General features: G+C 35.8%; 1 protein-coding gene across 1 annotated transcript; it reads right to left on the reverse strand.

Moving 5' to 3' along the window:
• Positions 1 to 7,110: 7,110 nt before the first annotated feature.
• LOC306864986 (patched domain-containing protein 3-like) lies at positions 7,111 to 12,719 on the reverse strand (the record flags this gene model as incomplete). The annotated part of the gene is made up of 4 exons (XM_079409321.1): positions 7,111 to 8,840; positions 10,668 to 10,813; positions 11,787 to 11,908; positions 12,021 to 12,719. The coding sequence occupies 4 exons, from the start codon at positions 12,717 to 12,719 to the stop codon at positions 7,111 to 7,113; spliced, it is 2,697 nt and encodes an 898-aa protein (XP_079265447.1).
• Positions 12,720 to 13,242: the final 523 nt, after the last annotated feature.

Raw genomic sequence — 13,242 nt, forward strand, 5'->3', positions numbered from 1 at the left:
AGCTACACTGAGCTAGGCTGTGTCTCCCAAAAGCATCGTAAGCTTAAGTACATCGTAGACCCATAGAAACCAGTGGAGCTACGATCAACTTAGGCTTACGATCCTTTTGGGGAACGCAGCCCTGAACCGTTCGAAGGAACTGATTCGGGGAAATGAGTCGAACTTCCCAACACTACTAACATCCCGTCTTCTTCATCACCTTATAGGGTTTAGGAAAGTGCCCTTGATTGGTGTATGGTCATTTCTGCTGTCAGTCATTTGACGGAGGGCGTGTTTGTAAAACTGAAGGAGCTATCCAGTGCTGAAAGGAGAAAAACATACATCGAAAAAAACGACGATAAATCACATTAAGGTTTCGGGTTTCGGTAAAAATAGACGCTCGATGGGCAGGAGTACATTTATAACAGCTCTGCTATAAACAGCCTACTGCATAAACATCAACAGGGCGACGCTGTTTAAAAGACACATTGCGCTGAGATAAACGGCGTTGCTGTCGAGGTTGAACTATGAGCTAGAATTGAGACGTAACGATAAAAACGAATTGCCGTGGTTGTTTATCATAATAAACAGATCGCGCTCTTGTTTTCAACAAGAGTTTGTTTGTTGTTGTTTTGAACGCAAAACTAGTCTTGACACACATTCGAACGCGTTCTCGCTCACAGCACGCGTCTTAATACGCCGTATCAAGTTTTAAGCAGTTTCATAACGCGTCTCCGCCACGCTGTTTGAACGCTAGAATGCGTCCTGTGCGCACGCTGATCTAAATACAAGTCAGTGTTGTGATTCCCCATCAATAATTACTTCTTGAGTTAAACATATACAAGCTGGACAGTGCTGTTTGCTTCGAGGAGACTTTGGAGTGCGAGTGCGCAGCACTGCTTGTCGCTCACTGGGGGAAATACTGCAGTGATGCCAACAGCACAGGATGGATGCATGCGACTGCGTGAGGATGTGAATCATGGTGCAATATGAGTCATCATCACCGCACGAGCGCGTAATCCAGATCTGTAAACAATGAGATGCTCAGAACGAAATCTAAACGCGTTCGTCTGGGGCGCAAATGACTCAAGCAACTAAATGAACTGAAATGGCATTTAAGAGCAAACAATCGGTGATGCCATCAGAGGTACACGACTCAAGCTTACCAAAGCCCCTCATAAAAATCCATGTCTCTGAACCATATGTTCATAAATGGAAATATTTGTACATTATTAAATCTCAATCTGACAAGATCCTTTGGTGTTGTTTTAATATATTGATCATATCCAAGCATAACTTATCTCCTGATAGGAATTATAAGGGGAACATGGGCTGTTGTCACATGGGAAACATTCACAGGGGATATATAGATGTATAGAGCCAAAAACTCATCACCAAACACCAATGACTTGTACATAAGGGTACTGTCATTTTAGACACGTCCAAAACTGTTGCAACAGAGATGGAAATACAATTTTTAAATACATGAATTATGTTTCCATCTTTATTGCCGCAGTTTTGTTAGTGCCTTTTTCTGTTCACACTACATATGCTTGTTTTTTCTAGCCTAAATTGGGATATTATTCTTCAAAATAAAATGTGCAATATCATCATACACTCAAAAAAAAAGAAAAAGTACTGTACACTATGTAGTCTTATTGTATGAACTTAAATTAATTGTATAGAAAGGTTCTCCTTATTTTAATTTGATTCACAGAATGAACAATTCTGCAATTTTGGAATATAGTAGCTCTTGGGTAATTCAAATCAAGTGTTTTGTGTTTCATAGATGAAAAGCCAAATAGCCAAATAGAGAAGTAAAATACAGAGGGAAGAATTTTAGTTAGTTAGTTAGTTAGTTAGCTAGTTAGTTAATATTTCAAATGACAACTGCTGCAAATGTGAAGAAGTGATGTGCGTACTTAATGTAAATGCCTTTAATGTGATCATACTTAAAAAAAAAAAAAAAAAAAACTTGTAGGTAATTTATTATATTGCTTTCATTTATTTAAAAACGGATGATTGAAAAATATAATTTTCTGCATGACGAAATTTTCTCAGTTTCCCCTAGCTGCTTGCTGGTTGTTTTTTCTAAGAAATTATTTTTGTACATGAATATAAACTGTGCCTATACACTCTGTCCAAATATGGCCCATGTACCATGTTAATATGATGGAATTTTCTGCATTGATTTTTCACAGGTACTTTACTCTTATTTTGAATTACGCATTACATTTATGCATTTGACAGAAGCTTTTCTTTCTTTTTTTCAAAGCTACTTACATTGCATTGAGGGAACACATTTTAAGTTCTTGTTTTCCCTGGGAATCAAATCCATGGCCAACGCTAGTACCATGCTTTACTGTTAAGCTATACAGAAATGTTTTTAGGGTTGAAAGAAATTTTCATAAACTTGCCTGTTCCTAAAAAGGTAATTTTCTGCCAGGATATTTTTTCTTCTATGGATATTTCTGATCTTTATTTTACAATTAATGGTCTTATCAGTGGCTTCCTTTACATGCTCTTTCAACACTTTAAGTATTTAGTGATTTTCAAAAAGGCTGACTTTTTAAAGGATCTTGTGTCCAGAAATTTGAGCTAAATCTGTTGAGCTTCATTAAACTAAACTGTCTTCTGGCATCCTTAGCGCAGTTAAATGAAAGTATAACTGTTTCAATAGTAAAGCAGCAAGACGCAATTTAACATGATTTTAATGTGAAAATTGCTTTTCTATGTACAATAATATTTCAATTAACATTCTATAACAATTTCTACAAACATATATCTCATATATCTCTCAACAGCAAAATGAATGCATTAATGATCTTGTGGCACTGTTGTGTGGACTGCTTAATAGAGGTGCAGTTTTCAAGACTAAACTCCTCTGAGTCAGAGTTTTTCCCTTCTGTTTCTTTGTCTTTTTTAGGAGTTTTATGGCGTGTCATCATATCATATGCAGGGAGAAGACGGGCGAGACCAGGGGTGACTGGAGTGTGTGGCCACAGAGGGGATGTGTCAGACCCTTATAAACAACCTGATCAGGTGCATTTGGCAGCCATGGGGTAGAATATGTCCATTTGCTGTAGCATCTGCTATGCCTTACACTTTTTAATAATGACCAGTTTATACAATAATTTAGCAAATGTGTATATTTTTATATTAATTTTCATTTAACAACATATTCACTAAATGTGTACACATTAGGAAGCCAGAACCAATCAGTGTATATTGTTAGGAGCCTTTTTTTATTTCTGTTTTAGTAAACAGTCAAACAAAAAATAATAATAATAATTATAATGAACTTTCTGTCTTAATTTCTGAAATGATTGCTACACTTTCAACCAGTGACCTTTTGCTGAATTCAAACTTTGCCTATTCAAACAGATAGGAGCTGTGCTTGCACGAAATATCTGACCAAATTGGCCGTTGAGTGAACTGGCCTGCCTTAAAAGGATCTGTAAAAAGGATGCATTCAGATTAGGACTCTCTTATATTTCAGAATTCTCTAAAGGGTTTTGTTCTGGGAAAGACTGATATCTGCTATTGTAGAATATTAGGTTTGTGTGCAAAAGCTATCTAGCAAAGTGCCCTGCAGTCATATTTGCAAATAGCCACCTTTTTTATAGATTAGGAAGTCACAGCTTCTAAAGCAACCACCCAGTTTATTGATAATCTAGAGTTTACATGGGTTATCCCACACTAAAACTTTATTATGTCATATGACACTTTTCTTGTGCTGCTGAGGTATATTTACCTTTCATTCACACAAATGGCCTGGGTTAAAGTAGTATTTTTTCTTAATTACATTTTCTAAATTAAGTGAATTGTGGAATTTCCATTCCATTCAGATTTAATCTAAAGCTTCATTGAGTTTACTTTTCAGAAGTCTGTAATTCTTAATGTCCATTTTGTATCCTTAAATTTCTTAGCAGAGACCACTAATAAATAGCCTAGGGTTCCAAAATCCCATTATTATCGCATTATGAGGGTGCATGTAAACACACTCATTGAGAAATGACTCTTCCTACATTTTTGCAAAACTCCAAAACGTACCTATAGATGCAATTCACTGCAGTTTCCAGCTAAAATGAACACTAGAGGCAGTAAAAGAGGCAGTTTCCATGGTTAAACTTTTCACACATTTTTGGCAGATTATCGATTAATAAAGACTTATTTTTGCATGGTTCCTTGTAAATTACTGTATTATGATAGCGCATGATTTGTAATGTAACACATTTCAGTGCTTTTATCATACAACCAAATGAATGGCTTTCTGATGTGGAAAACTTAGTTGGTAGCCTGCCTGATTGCACTTGGGATGTGGAGAGCTCGGGAACGAGTCTCATGAAATAAGGGTCAAATTGAAGACTTGTAGAAGCAAGCTACTGTACAATGGCATGATTGGTTCAGGAATTTTTTTTCACATTCGTTTAACACTGCTTTTTGCTTTTGTTAACACTCCCGGTTAGGTTTACGTCAGTGTTGAGGAGTAGCTAGTTACATGCAACACCATTACGTAATTTAATTACAATATAAATGAAACTGTAATCCATTACAGTTACTGAGAAAAAAATGTGTAGTTAAATTACAGTTATTTAAGAAAATGTTAATCATTACAAAGGGGGTTACATCTGAATATGTTCAGTAAAAATCTAGGATATGTTGAATAATATTATTTTGCACACAGCCAGTGAAAAACCAAAGCTGCACGATAAACAGTACAAGACAAAACATAACAAGAATGCACACCGATATAAACATGAGCTGCATGAGACAACGAGAAACACAGAACACAAGAACGCACGTGGACAGAAGAGCGCAACGCCCGATCAAACTCGAGACCACGCATTCACACAACAAGACAGAACAGGGAGCGCGAGTGTGTGGACCCCGACACAAAACCAAAACTGAGCAAGGCATGAGCTCCAGGATCCAAACACCACTCTTCAACAAGAAGCAAGGCACACAGACAAAAGAGTGCACTCGAAGCCACACATTCACTTGAAAACAAAGTCATGAATAAACTACACTGAAGGGACAGAACACTGACAATATCAGATTCATGTTAATCTACTGGATATTTCACTTTGAAAGTGCTGTGAAATGTGCAAGAAGTAATGTATAACAAACCACTGGGACCTAGGATGACAGTACATATGGGATTTGTACTTGATGTTGCTATAGCTCATATAAAAATACACATATATGTACTTTAATTTGACTTTTTATATATATAATATATAATGTAACGTAATACAAGTAATATTAATATGTAATTTAAAGAAATAATTTAATTTAGCTCAAAGGGAATCATTTATGATTTTATAGGGATTTGAACAGAATCAGTGTCACGGCGATTCACTGAACTATATAACAAACTCTGCTCTGGATATTAAAATCAAAATATAGTGAAAACACTATTAAACAGCACAGTAACAAGATCGGCAGATTAAGACATTAACTTGTGAGCAGAAAACACAAGATACTTCTCTTTTCAATATAAATCAGATTTTATTTATATAAACCTAAGACATAAACTAATCTAACACATGAACACAAGCATTCACACGTTGCAGAAAGAGAGAAAGTGAGGAAAGGATGAGTTTAAGAGAATGGAAATGTGAAATCCCAAGTTTACAGCAATATGTTCAATTGCATAGACCTGAACAACCATCAATCACTTATTTAACCCTCGTTTTGAGTTTCTCAATGAGGCTAAGATTTATATTAAAGTCACCAATTCAGAACTTGGAGGCGTTACTTGCTTGCATTGCCTGTGTTATGGGTTTCCTTTGTGTCGTCGTCGGTGCAGACAGGGGGTTCCCCGAAGTGTCTGATTGGCTGGAAGTTCAATAGTCTTTGAAGTGAGGTCTTGGGCGTTGGCTGAGGATGCGGAGATGGTCTGGTCGAAGTTTGAAGCGAGTGCAGTCGGAGCTGGACTTTGTAGCAAACTTACATTAACACACGAAACTCCACGGAAAGACAAGAAACTAAAGTAAACGAATAAAAGGATGTAACGAGACTAAGTTGTTTTCCTTCTCATTATGGCTCGTGGGCCAGAGCATGCTCAAAGAGCAGCACGCGGTGGCAAAAGAGAAGAAGACAAAGAGTTTTGAAAAGAGAGCATTTTTACGAAGAAGAGTGAGAGTGACAAGAGGAAGAGAGCCAAGAGAAATAAAAGATGGTGTCCTGAGCTTTTAAACTCTGCTTTCAGACCGTCCCATCTGGACATCTTGACCAATTAGATACTGTCCTTGCTTGGGGTATTGCTTTGTTTCTCCACCCCACTAATAAATCAACTTGTTATCTGTTCAGTCAGAGGTCCGAACTTTACAGGCTCTTGCAAAGTATACTTTTGAACGTTGATTTCTATAACAAGACTATGATACATTTGACAAAGAATTGATTGGAAGAAACATTTAAAGCGTGAATTTTCAAACTCATACATACCACACATACATCTGAATCCTTCAGCTATTCAATAGTGATTAAAAAAACCATACATAATATTTGATTAAAGCATGATAATCTAATGTGTAGTTTACAAACATAGTGTAGGTTATTTCTATGCAGAGAAATAACTCGTATGTCCTTTTAAGATTATTTTTAGTACATGTGAACAGATTGTCTCTATGAACGAAGGACTTTCAGTCTGGTTCTTTGTCTTCCAAGAGACCCACCCAAGAGAGTCTGTAGCTCGTGATTTTCTATGACAGGTTTACATGTGAACATCAGTCTTGATTACTTGCAACAAATTTGACAGTCTCCTTCTTGAACTGGAATTATTAATAAGTATTCTTTTGTCTCAATGTTGCAAACTGTTTTGTGAAAGAGGCTTGCTGGTTAGTTTGCTTCAAACTAGCTGGTGCTCGAATCTGGACAGATTTATTACATCCCGTTTCTTGGAGCCTCTCTGAATTCCAGCTCCTCAGGTTTCAATGTTCTGATCGCATCTTCACTTTGTCTGATTCAGTCTCTGATATCTTACAATAATATTTAAATAAAATAATACATTTTAATACACAATACTCACTTTCTCTGCTAAATGAACCTGATAAGAACATGCAACCTATCATCACAGAGAAACTAATACAGACTATTTTATTTACATAATAAAAGTACACTCAGTTCCTATGGACAGTCCGGGTCACGGCACCAACCTGAAGGCATCTTATTATTTGGAATAAAATATACTTGACTACTCTGTGTTTTTACAGTTTGTCTACACATGTGGGAATTGTCCTTAGTGAATGCATAGTTATCATATGCCGTGCTTTCAATCATAATGACTTTTGGAATAACATCAGGCACAGTTGTTGTTTTGTTCTTAGCTTCTTTTGAACTGCAGGGCAGTAGGGTCAGAAACACTGGGATGAAGATGATACTGTGAGCTAAACCAAAAACCATAACGAGGAACATGATCTTAAAGAAGGTCCTGAAGATGTGGTTCTTGGATGCAGCCAAAACTAGTACGCCTATTATTGTCGAGGCAGCTCCTTGTAGCACCGGATAGCCCAAAGAAAACAATGCATCAACTGCCCGCTCATTGGCTGTCGATTTTTTGCTAGAAACAAACGCATATGAAATATGAGCAGAGAAGTCGACAGTGAAGCCAATGCACACCACCAGGATGATCATCGAAATGGAATCTAGGTTTATGCCCCACAAGGCCATGAAACCAGTGACACCGGTGATGACTGAGCCGATGGAAAACGTGACCCACAGGGAACAAATTGGGTTTGGGATTAATAACAAGGAAACGACCAACATGACAGCTGTGGTGAAGCCCACATTCTGAATGGTGCCGGTCACTATGACCAAATATTGGTCCAAGTAGATGAACAACGGGTGGAACACTATTAGTTTAGCTGCACTACAGCTTCGAGCTGTGTTTCTGAGTTCATTGAACATCATTATCTCCATACTGGCATTGGAAATGTCTAAAGTCTGGACAAAAAATCTTGAAGCATTGATTTTGCCTTCTGCGATATTAACGTCAAACTTGAACTCTGGATAGTGCAAGAAAAAAGATGATAAATTCTCCATGAAGATGTTTTCACTGTCTAGATTTAGGCCTTGGGTATGAGCAAATTGTAAATAAAAGTCTAACCAGGAGACAGACAGATTTTGATTGGCAAATGTCAAGTTGTAGAGTTTTTCCATGCAGTGGTTTAGTTCTGATCTGCTGCTCTTATTCCAGTATGGTAACTCTTCAGTCACTACAACCATGACATTTGGACCATACCTGGAGAAGAATTTCTGATCATCATCATAATAATTTACGACATACGAATCATCAGCTGCCAGGTCTCTCATGTTAATGCCCTGCTTTAAATGAAAACATCCATAGATGCCTCCAGCCAAATAACCCAAATACAGCAGCATCACACAGACTTTGGTCCAGGGCTTGGTCAGGAACGGACCATAATAGAACTTGAAGAAATGTGCTATGGGCTGTTGTTTCTCAGCACCGTTTCTTTGGTCATAGTCGCCACCTACACAGCAGAGGCGATACGCCAACGACTTTCCATTAGGAGTTTGTGTTGGGAGTTTGCAGCAGGTCAGCCAGTGTCTGTTACTCTGCTCTCTCCTGCCGTTTAGGGCTAGAACACTTCCAAAGAACAAGATGTTATAAATGTAACAGAAAATAATGGATGTGCTGGTGTACAAGCAGAAGGCCTGAACTGAGCGGAATTCACTCATGAGCCCGATGTAGAAACCAAGAACGTCAGTCAGTGTAGTGATAGTTATAGACATGGCGGCTTCTTTGAAGGTTTCTGCCATTCTCTTCTCCACTGGATCCTTCACTTTGGTTTGTTGCCAGTTGGAAAGCATGATGAACATGTCATCAACACCAATGCCTGTGAAAAAAGCTTGCTCTTAATAAGCCAACTCTAAACCATAGGTTTGAAATCACACATTTAATTGAAGTTTTATGCTAAACATTTTTTAAATGTTTTAAAATAATGCTATTAAAGTTATATAAACATTTGCATTTGAACAAAAATGTGAAATTTAGACTATAATAAAATAAAGAAAGACAAACTATAGTCTTTCTACAGTCTTCAGTGTTACATGATCCCTCAGAAATCATTCTAATATACTAATTTGGTGCTCATGAAACATTTGTTATTATTATCAATGTTGAAAACAGATGTGCTGCTTGACATTTTGTGGAACTCGTGACCCATTTTTTTTCAGGTTTCACTGATGAATACGAAGTTCAAAAGAACAGCAATAAATGCCTTTAGTGTTATCAAGTTAATGTTTCCTTGTTGAATAAAAGGCATTTCTTTAAAAAAAAAAAATAATAATATATATATACATATACAGTATATATATGCATTAGTGCTGTCAATCGATTCAAAAAAATAATCGCAAATTTAAAATACTAGGATTTACCTGTAAATGTGTTAAATAAAGGAATGCATGACAAACTAGTTTAAGGAAACAGAACCTTTCACATCTCCGCCAGGTATGAGACATAATCCTTATTATTCTTTTGCTTTTTTTTTTTTTTCAGCCATTATCAGGCTTTATACTGACAATAAAACGTTTACCAAGCCACATTTACAACTTCAATCCCAGTACACATTTACCCAACTATTATCAAAAGTATTTCTAAATAAATACAACAAAACATTTACTTGCGACCTTACATGAAGTATTATCCTTCCTATTGGTCATATACAGTATTTGTCCTTTTGCAGGAGCTTGACATTTTAAGGAATAGAGCTCCAATTGTGGAAAAGAGTATACAAATTATTTTAATGATGAAAAATACAGTAAACAGTACTGTGAAATATATAATGTTGCAATTTAAAAATAGGTGTTTCTATGTGAATATATAGTAAAATATAATTTATTCCTGTGATCAAAGCTGAATTTTCAGCATCATTTCTCCAGTCTTCAGTGTCACATGATCCTTCAGAAATCATTCTGATATGCTGATTTGCTGCTCAAGAAGCATGTCTGATTATTATCAATGTTGAAAACTGTTGTGCTGCTTCATTTTTTTGTGGAAAATGTGATACCATTCAGTCTAGGGTAAGATTAAAAATATAAATATTTTTTTTTCTTCAACAATGTTGAATTAATCAAAGATTATAGAATACAAAAATGAACTTTGATTAAATAGATTTAAGTGACAGTAAATATATTTACACTTTTACACAAAGTACTTATATTTCAAATAAATGCTGTTCTTTAACTGAAAATCATTATACCAATAATAAAACCATTATTAATAATTGATCACAAATAATAACTGATAATAAAAGCAGCAAATTAGGCAGCATTAGAATTATTTCTGAAGGGACACTGAAGACTGGAGTAATGATGCTGAAAATTCAGCTTTGATCACAGAAATAAATGACATCTTAAAACATCCTAAAAAGAAAACTACTATTTTAAGTGTAATATTTCATAATATTAGGTATTATGTATGTTTGATCAAATAAATCAAATCTTCTTTCAAATAAATAAATAAAAAGCCTTAATTATTTCAAACTTTTAACCACCAGTGTGTATATAAAATAGGCTAATGCATGTGAATTAATAAGCAAATTATATTTGCATTAGGCCTATAGCATAAATCACTTCTAAGATTGAGAAAGATTTTTTTGATTTTTAACATGTGAAATCACGGAAGAAAGCAGATTTGCAAGTTACCCATTTTACACACTTACCCAGAATCAGGAAAGGTGAATTAGCCACTGTTATTACGAATGGCACTTGAAAAAGGAGCAGCAAGCCAAAGCTGGAGAGCACAGCCAGACCGGCAGACAGAACTCCCATGAAAGAAACCCAGACCTTGTTCCTCACATTATCGAGACTAAAATCAAATGTAAAAAAATTCATGACCACTAGTGATTTTTTTTCTCATTTATAATATATAATCAAATACATAATATAAATATATCAAATATATCAATATATAATCATATATATCAGTAATATATAATCAAAATTTGCCCCCCTTTTGCTTACTACCACTTAAGGTGGCATGAACACATTTCTTTGTTTTAATTTATTACAATTATAAAACTTTCCACACACACGCACAGGTGTCCATAGGGACATTCCATAGGCGTAATAGTTTATACTGTCCAAACTGTATAAATACCCTAAACCTATCCCTCACAGAAACCAGCATTTTTAGATTTTCAGAAAATTTAATTCTGTATGATTTATAAGCTATTTTTATTAGCTAATATAACTGGTACTATCCTTATAGGGACATTTGATCCCCATAACGTAGGGAATACCAGACAGACACACACACACACATACACATGTTTGTTTTCACATAGGCTTAATGGTTTTTATACTGTACAAACTGTATATGCTATTGCCCTACACCTACCCTCCACCTAAATTTAGCCCTCACAGGAGACTGTGCATTTCAACTTTCACTCTGTGTGATTTATAAGCGTCTTGAAAAGTGAGTACATGGGTCAATGTCCTGAAAAGTCACCTTCACCTTGTAATACCTATATCATTATACAAATTTATGTCCTCGTTTGTCACATTAAACGCACGCGCACACACACACACACACACACACACACGTAATTCAAAATTTAAATCCCCAAGACTGCATTTAATAAAAAAATACAGTAAAACAGTAAGACTGACAAATTTCTTAACATATAAAATAAAAATAAATTAAAATGTTAATATATTTTACTGTCACTTGCTGTGTCTTTAAATCAGTTTTCATCATCTATCTATATGTATATAAACTTATTTTTATTATTTTGTATTATTTGTTTTTATGTTTACTCCCTGTAGTGTCTGTTGCTTACCGCATGCAAGATAACACTGAGAAGGAGATTGCGAGTGAGTAAGTTATTGAAAAGAGAGGAATTCCATCTGTTGTGTGTTTCTCTATCTCCTCTTGTCTGGAGAGTGAGGTAAAATGAGACACCTGCAGATTGAGAAAGTTATCTACATATATGCTACTTATGGAGTACATATACAGTATGATTTGATCTACAATATATTTGCATGCGTGAACAACTCCTTCACAGGCTACATACCTTGAGTCCTTTGCTGAGCGGTTTTTTGGATAGAACATTTTGGAATTGTTGAAGCCATTCAGAGGTTCCATTGTTATCCTGCAAAAAGTAGAAAAGTCTGATGGCACGTGCCTGCTGGATCACGCCTCCTCTTTCTTCAACACCTCCTACTGCAGAGCCAAGAAAAACATCTTTCCCTTTCCACGTTTTCATCGGAAATGATAAATTGGTGAATTTATTATCAATAATGTCCAGTATGGGATTTGAGACACAGTCCCCATTTTCTCTGGCACAAATATCTTTATAACTTATCTGAGTTTGATTGACTTTAACAGAGAGACTATGCACTTGCTTGTCAAGCTCGCTGATTTCCTCAAACAGGGCACCTGTTAAAATGTTTCCTTCCACAACGGAAAATATTATCACTGAATAGTTTCCCTCAGCATAGAGTCTTTGTTTTGAAAACAATGAATCGTTACTTGGAAAAGTTTCTTTTACAAACTGTCTGGCTTGCTTGGAAGGTCCATTGATAAGTGTGAACTGTTTCTCAATGTCATTGTTCTCGCGGTCTTTGAGAAAGTACAGTCCTCCTCCCAGAGCAGCAGACATTATCAGAGGAATGACAAAAAAACAAACCGGATAAGAACCAACCAGATGGCCAAGTTTCTCAAAAAGCTTAGAAACAGGTTTCTCAATGCAGTCTGTACGATAAAACGCCATAGTCTTCAAGAAAAGGGGAAAAAAACAGAGGCAAGACTAGACTGAAATCTGTTCTGAAAGATGTTCTCATCTGTTGTATTTATTAGTCTACACAGTTTCTGAAACCCTGCCCAGAGGTGTGTTCATACAGTATAAGGAGGGTGATTTTGTAATAATTATCCAGAAGAAATACTGGCATTTTTTATATTTCCTTATTTAAAATAATTTTCATGAACCCAGGACTTTTGAACTATGAATGGAGGAAGTTTTTATTTATGGAATCAGTTGGTGACAACAGTTATTCATTTACAATAGAAAATGTTAAACGTCTAAAGGTAAATGCAATATGATAAACCAAGTTGCATGTGAAAGTAGTGTTATGCAGGCTTCTCACTGGCTGATCATTAAAAATATATCTTGAAGTCAGTAAAATATACAAACTGAGGCGTGTGTGGGCTTCCTTCCCCAATTATTTTTGCAAGTTGCAGACAACTAGTATACTCATGGCAAGACGTTATGGCAAAAACATTTTGTTTCACGTACT

This window comes from Barbus barbus (genome assembly GCF_936440315.1).
Source record: "Barbus barbus genome assembly, chromosome: 46".
Classification (NCBI taxonomy): Eukaryota; Metazoa; Chordata; class Actinopteri; order Cypriniformes; family Cyprinidae; genus Barbus; species Barbus barbus.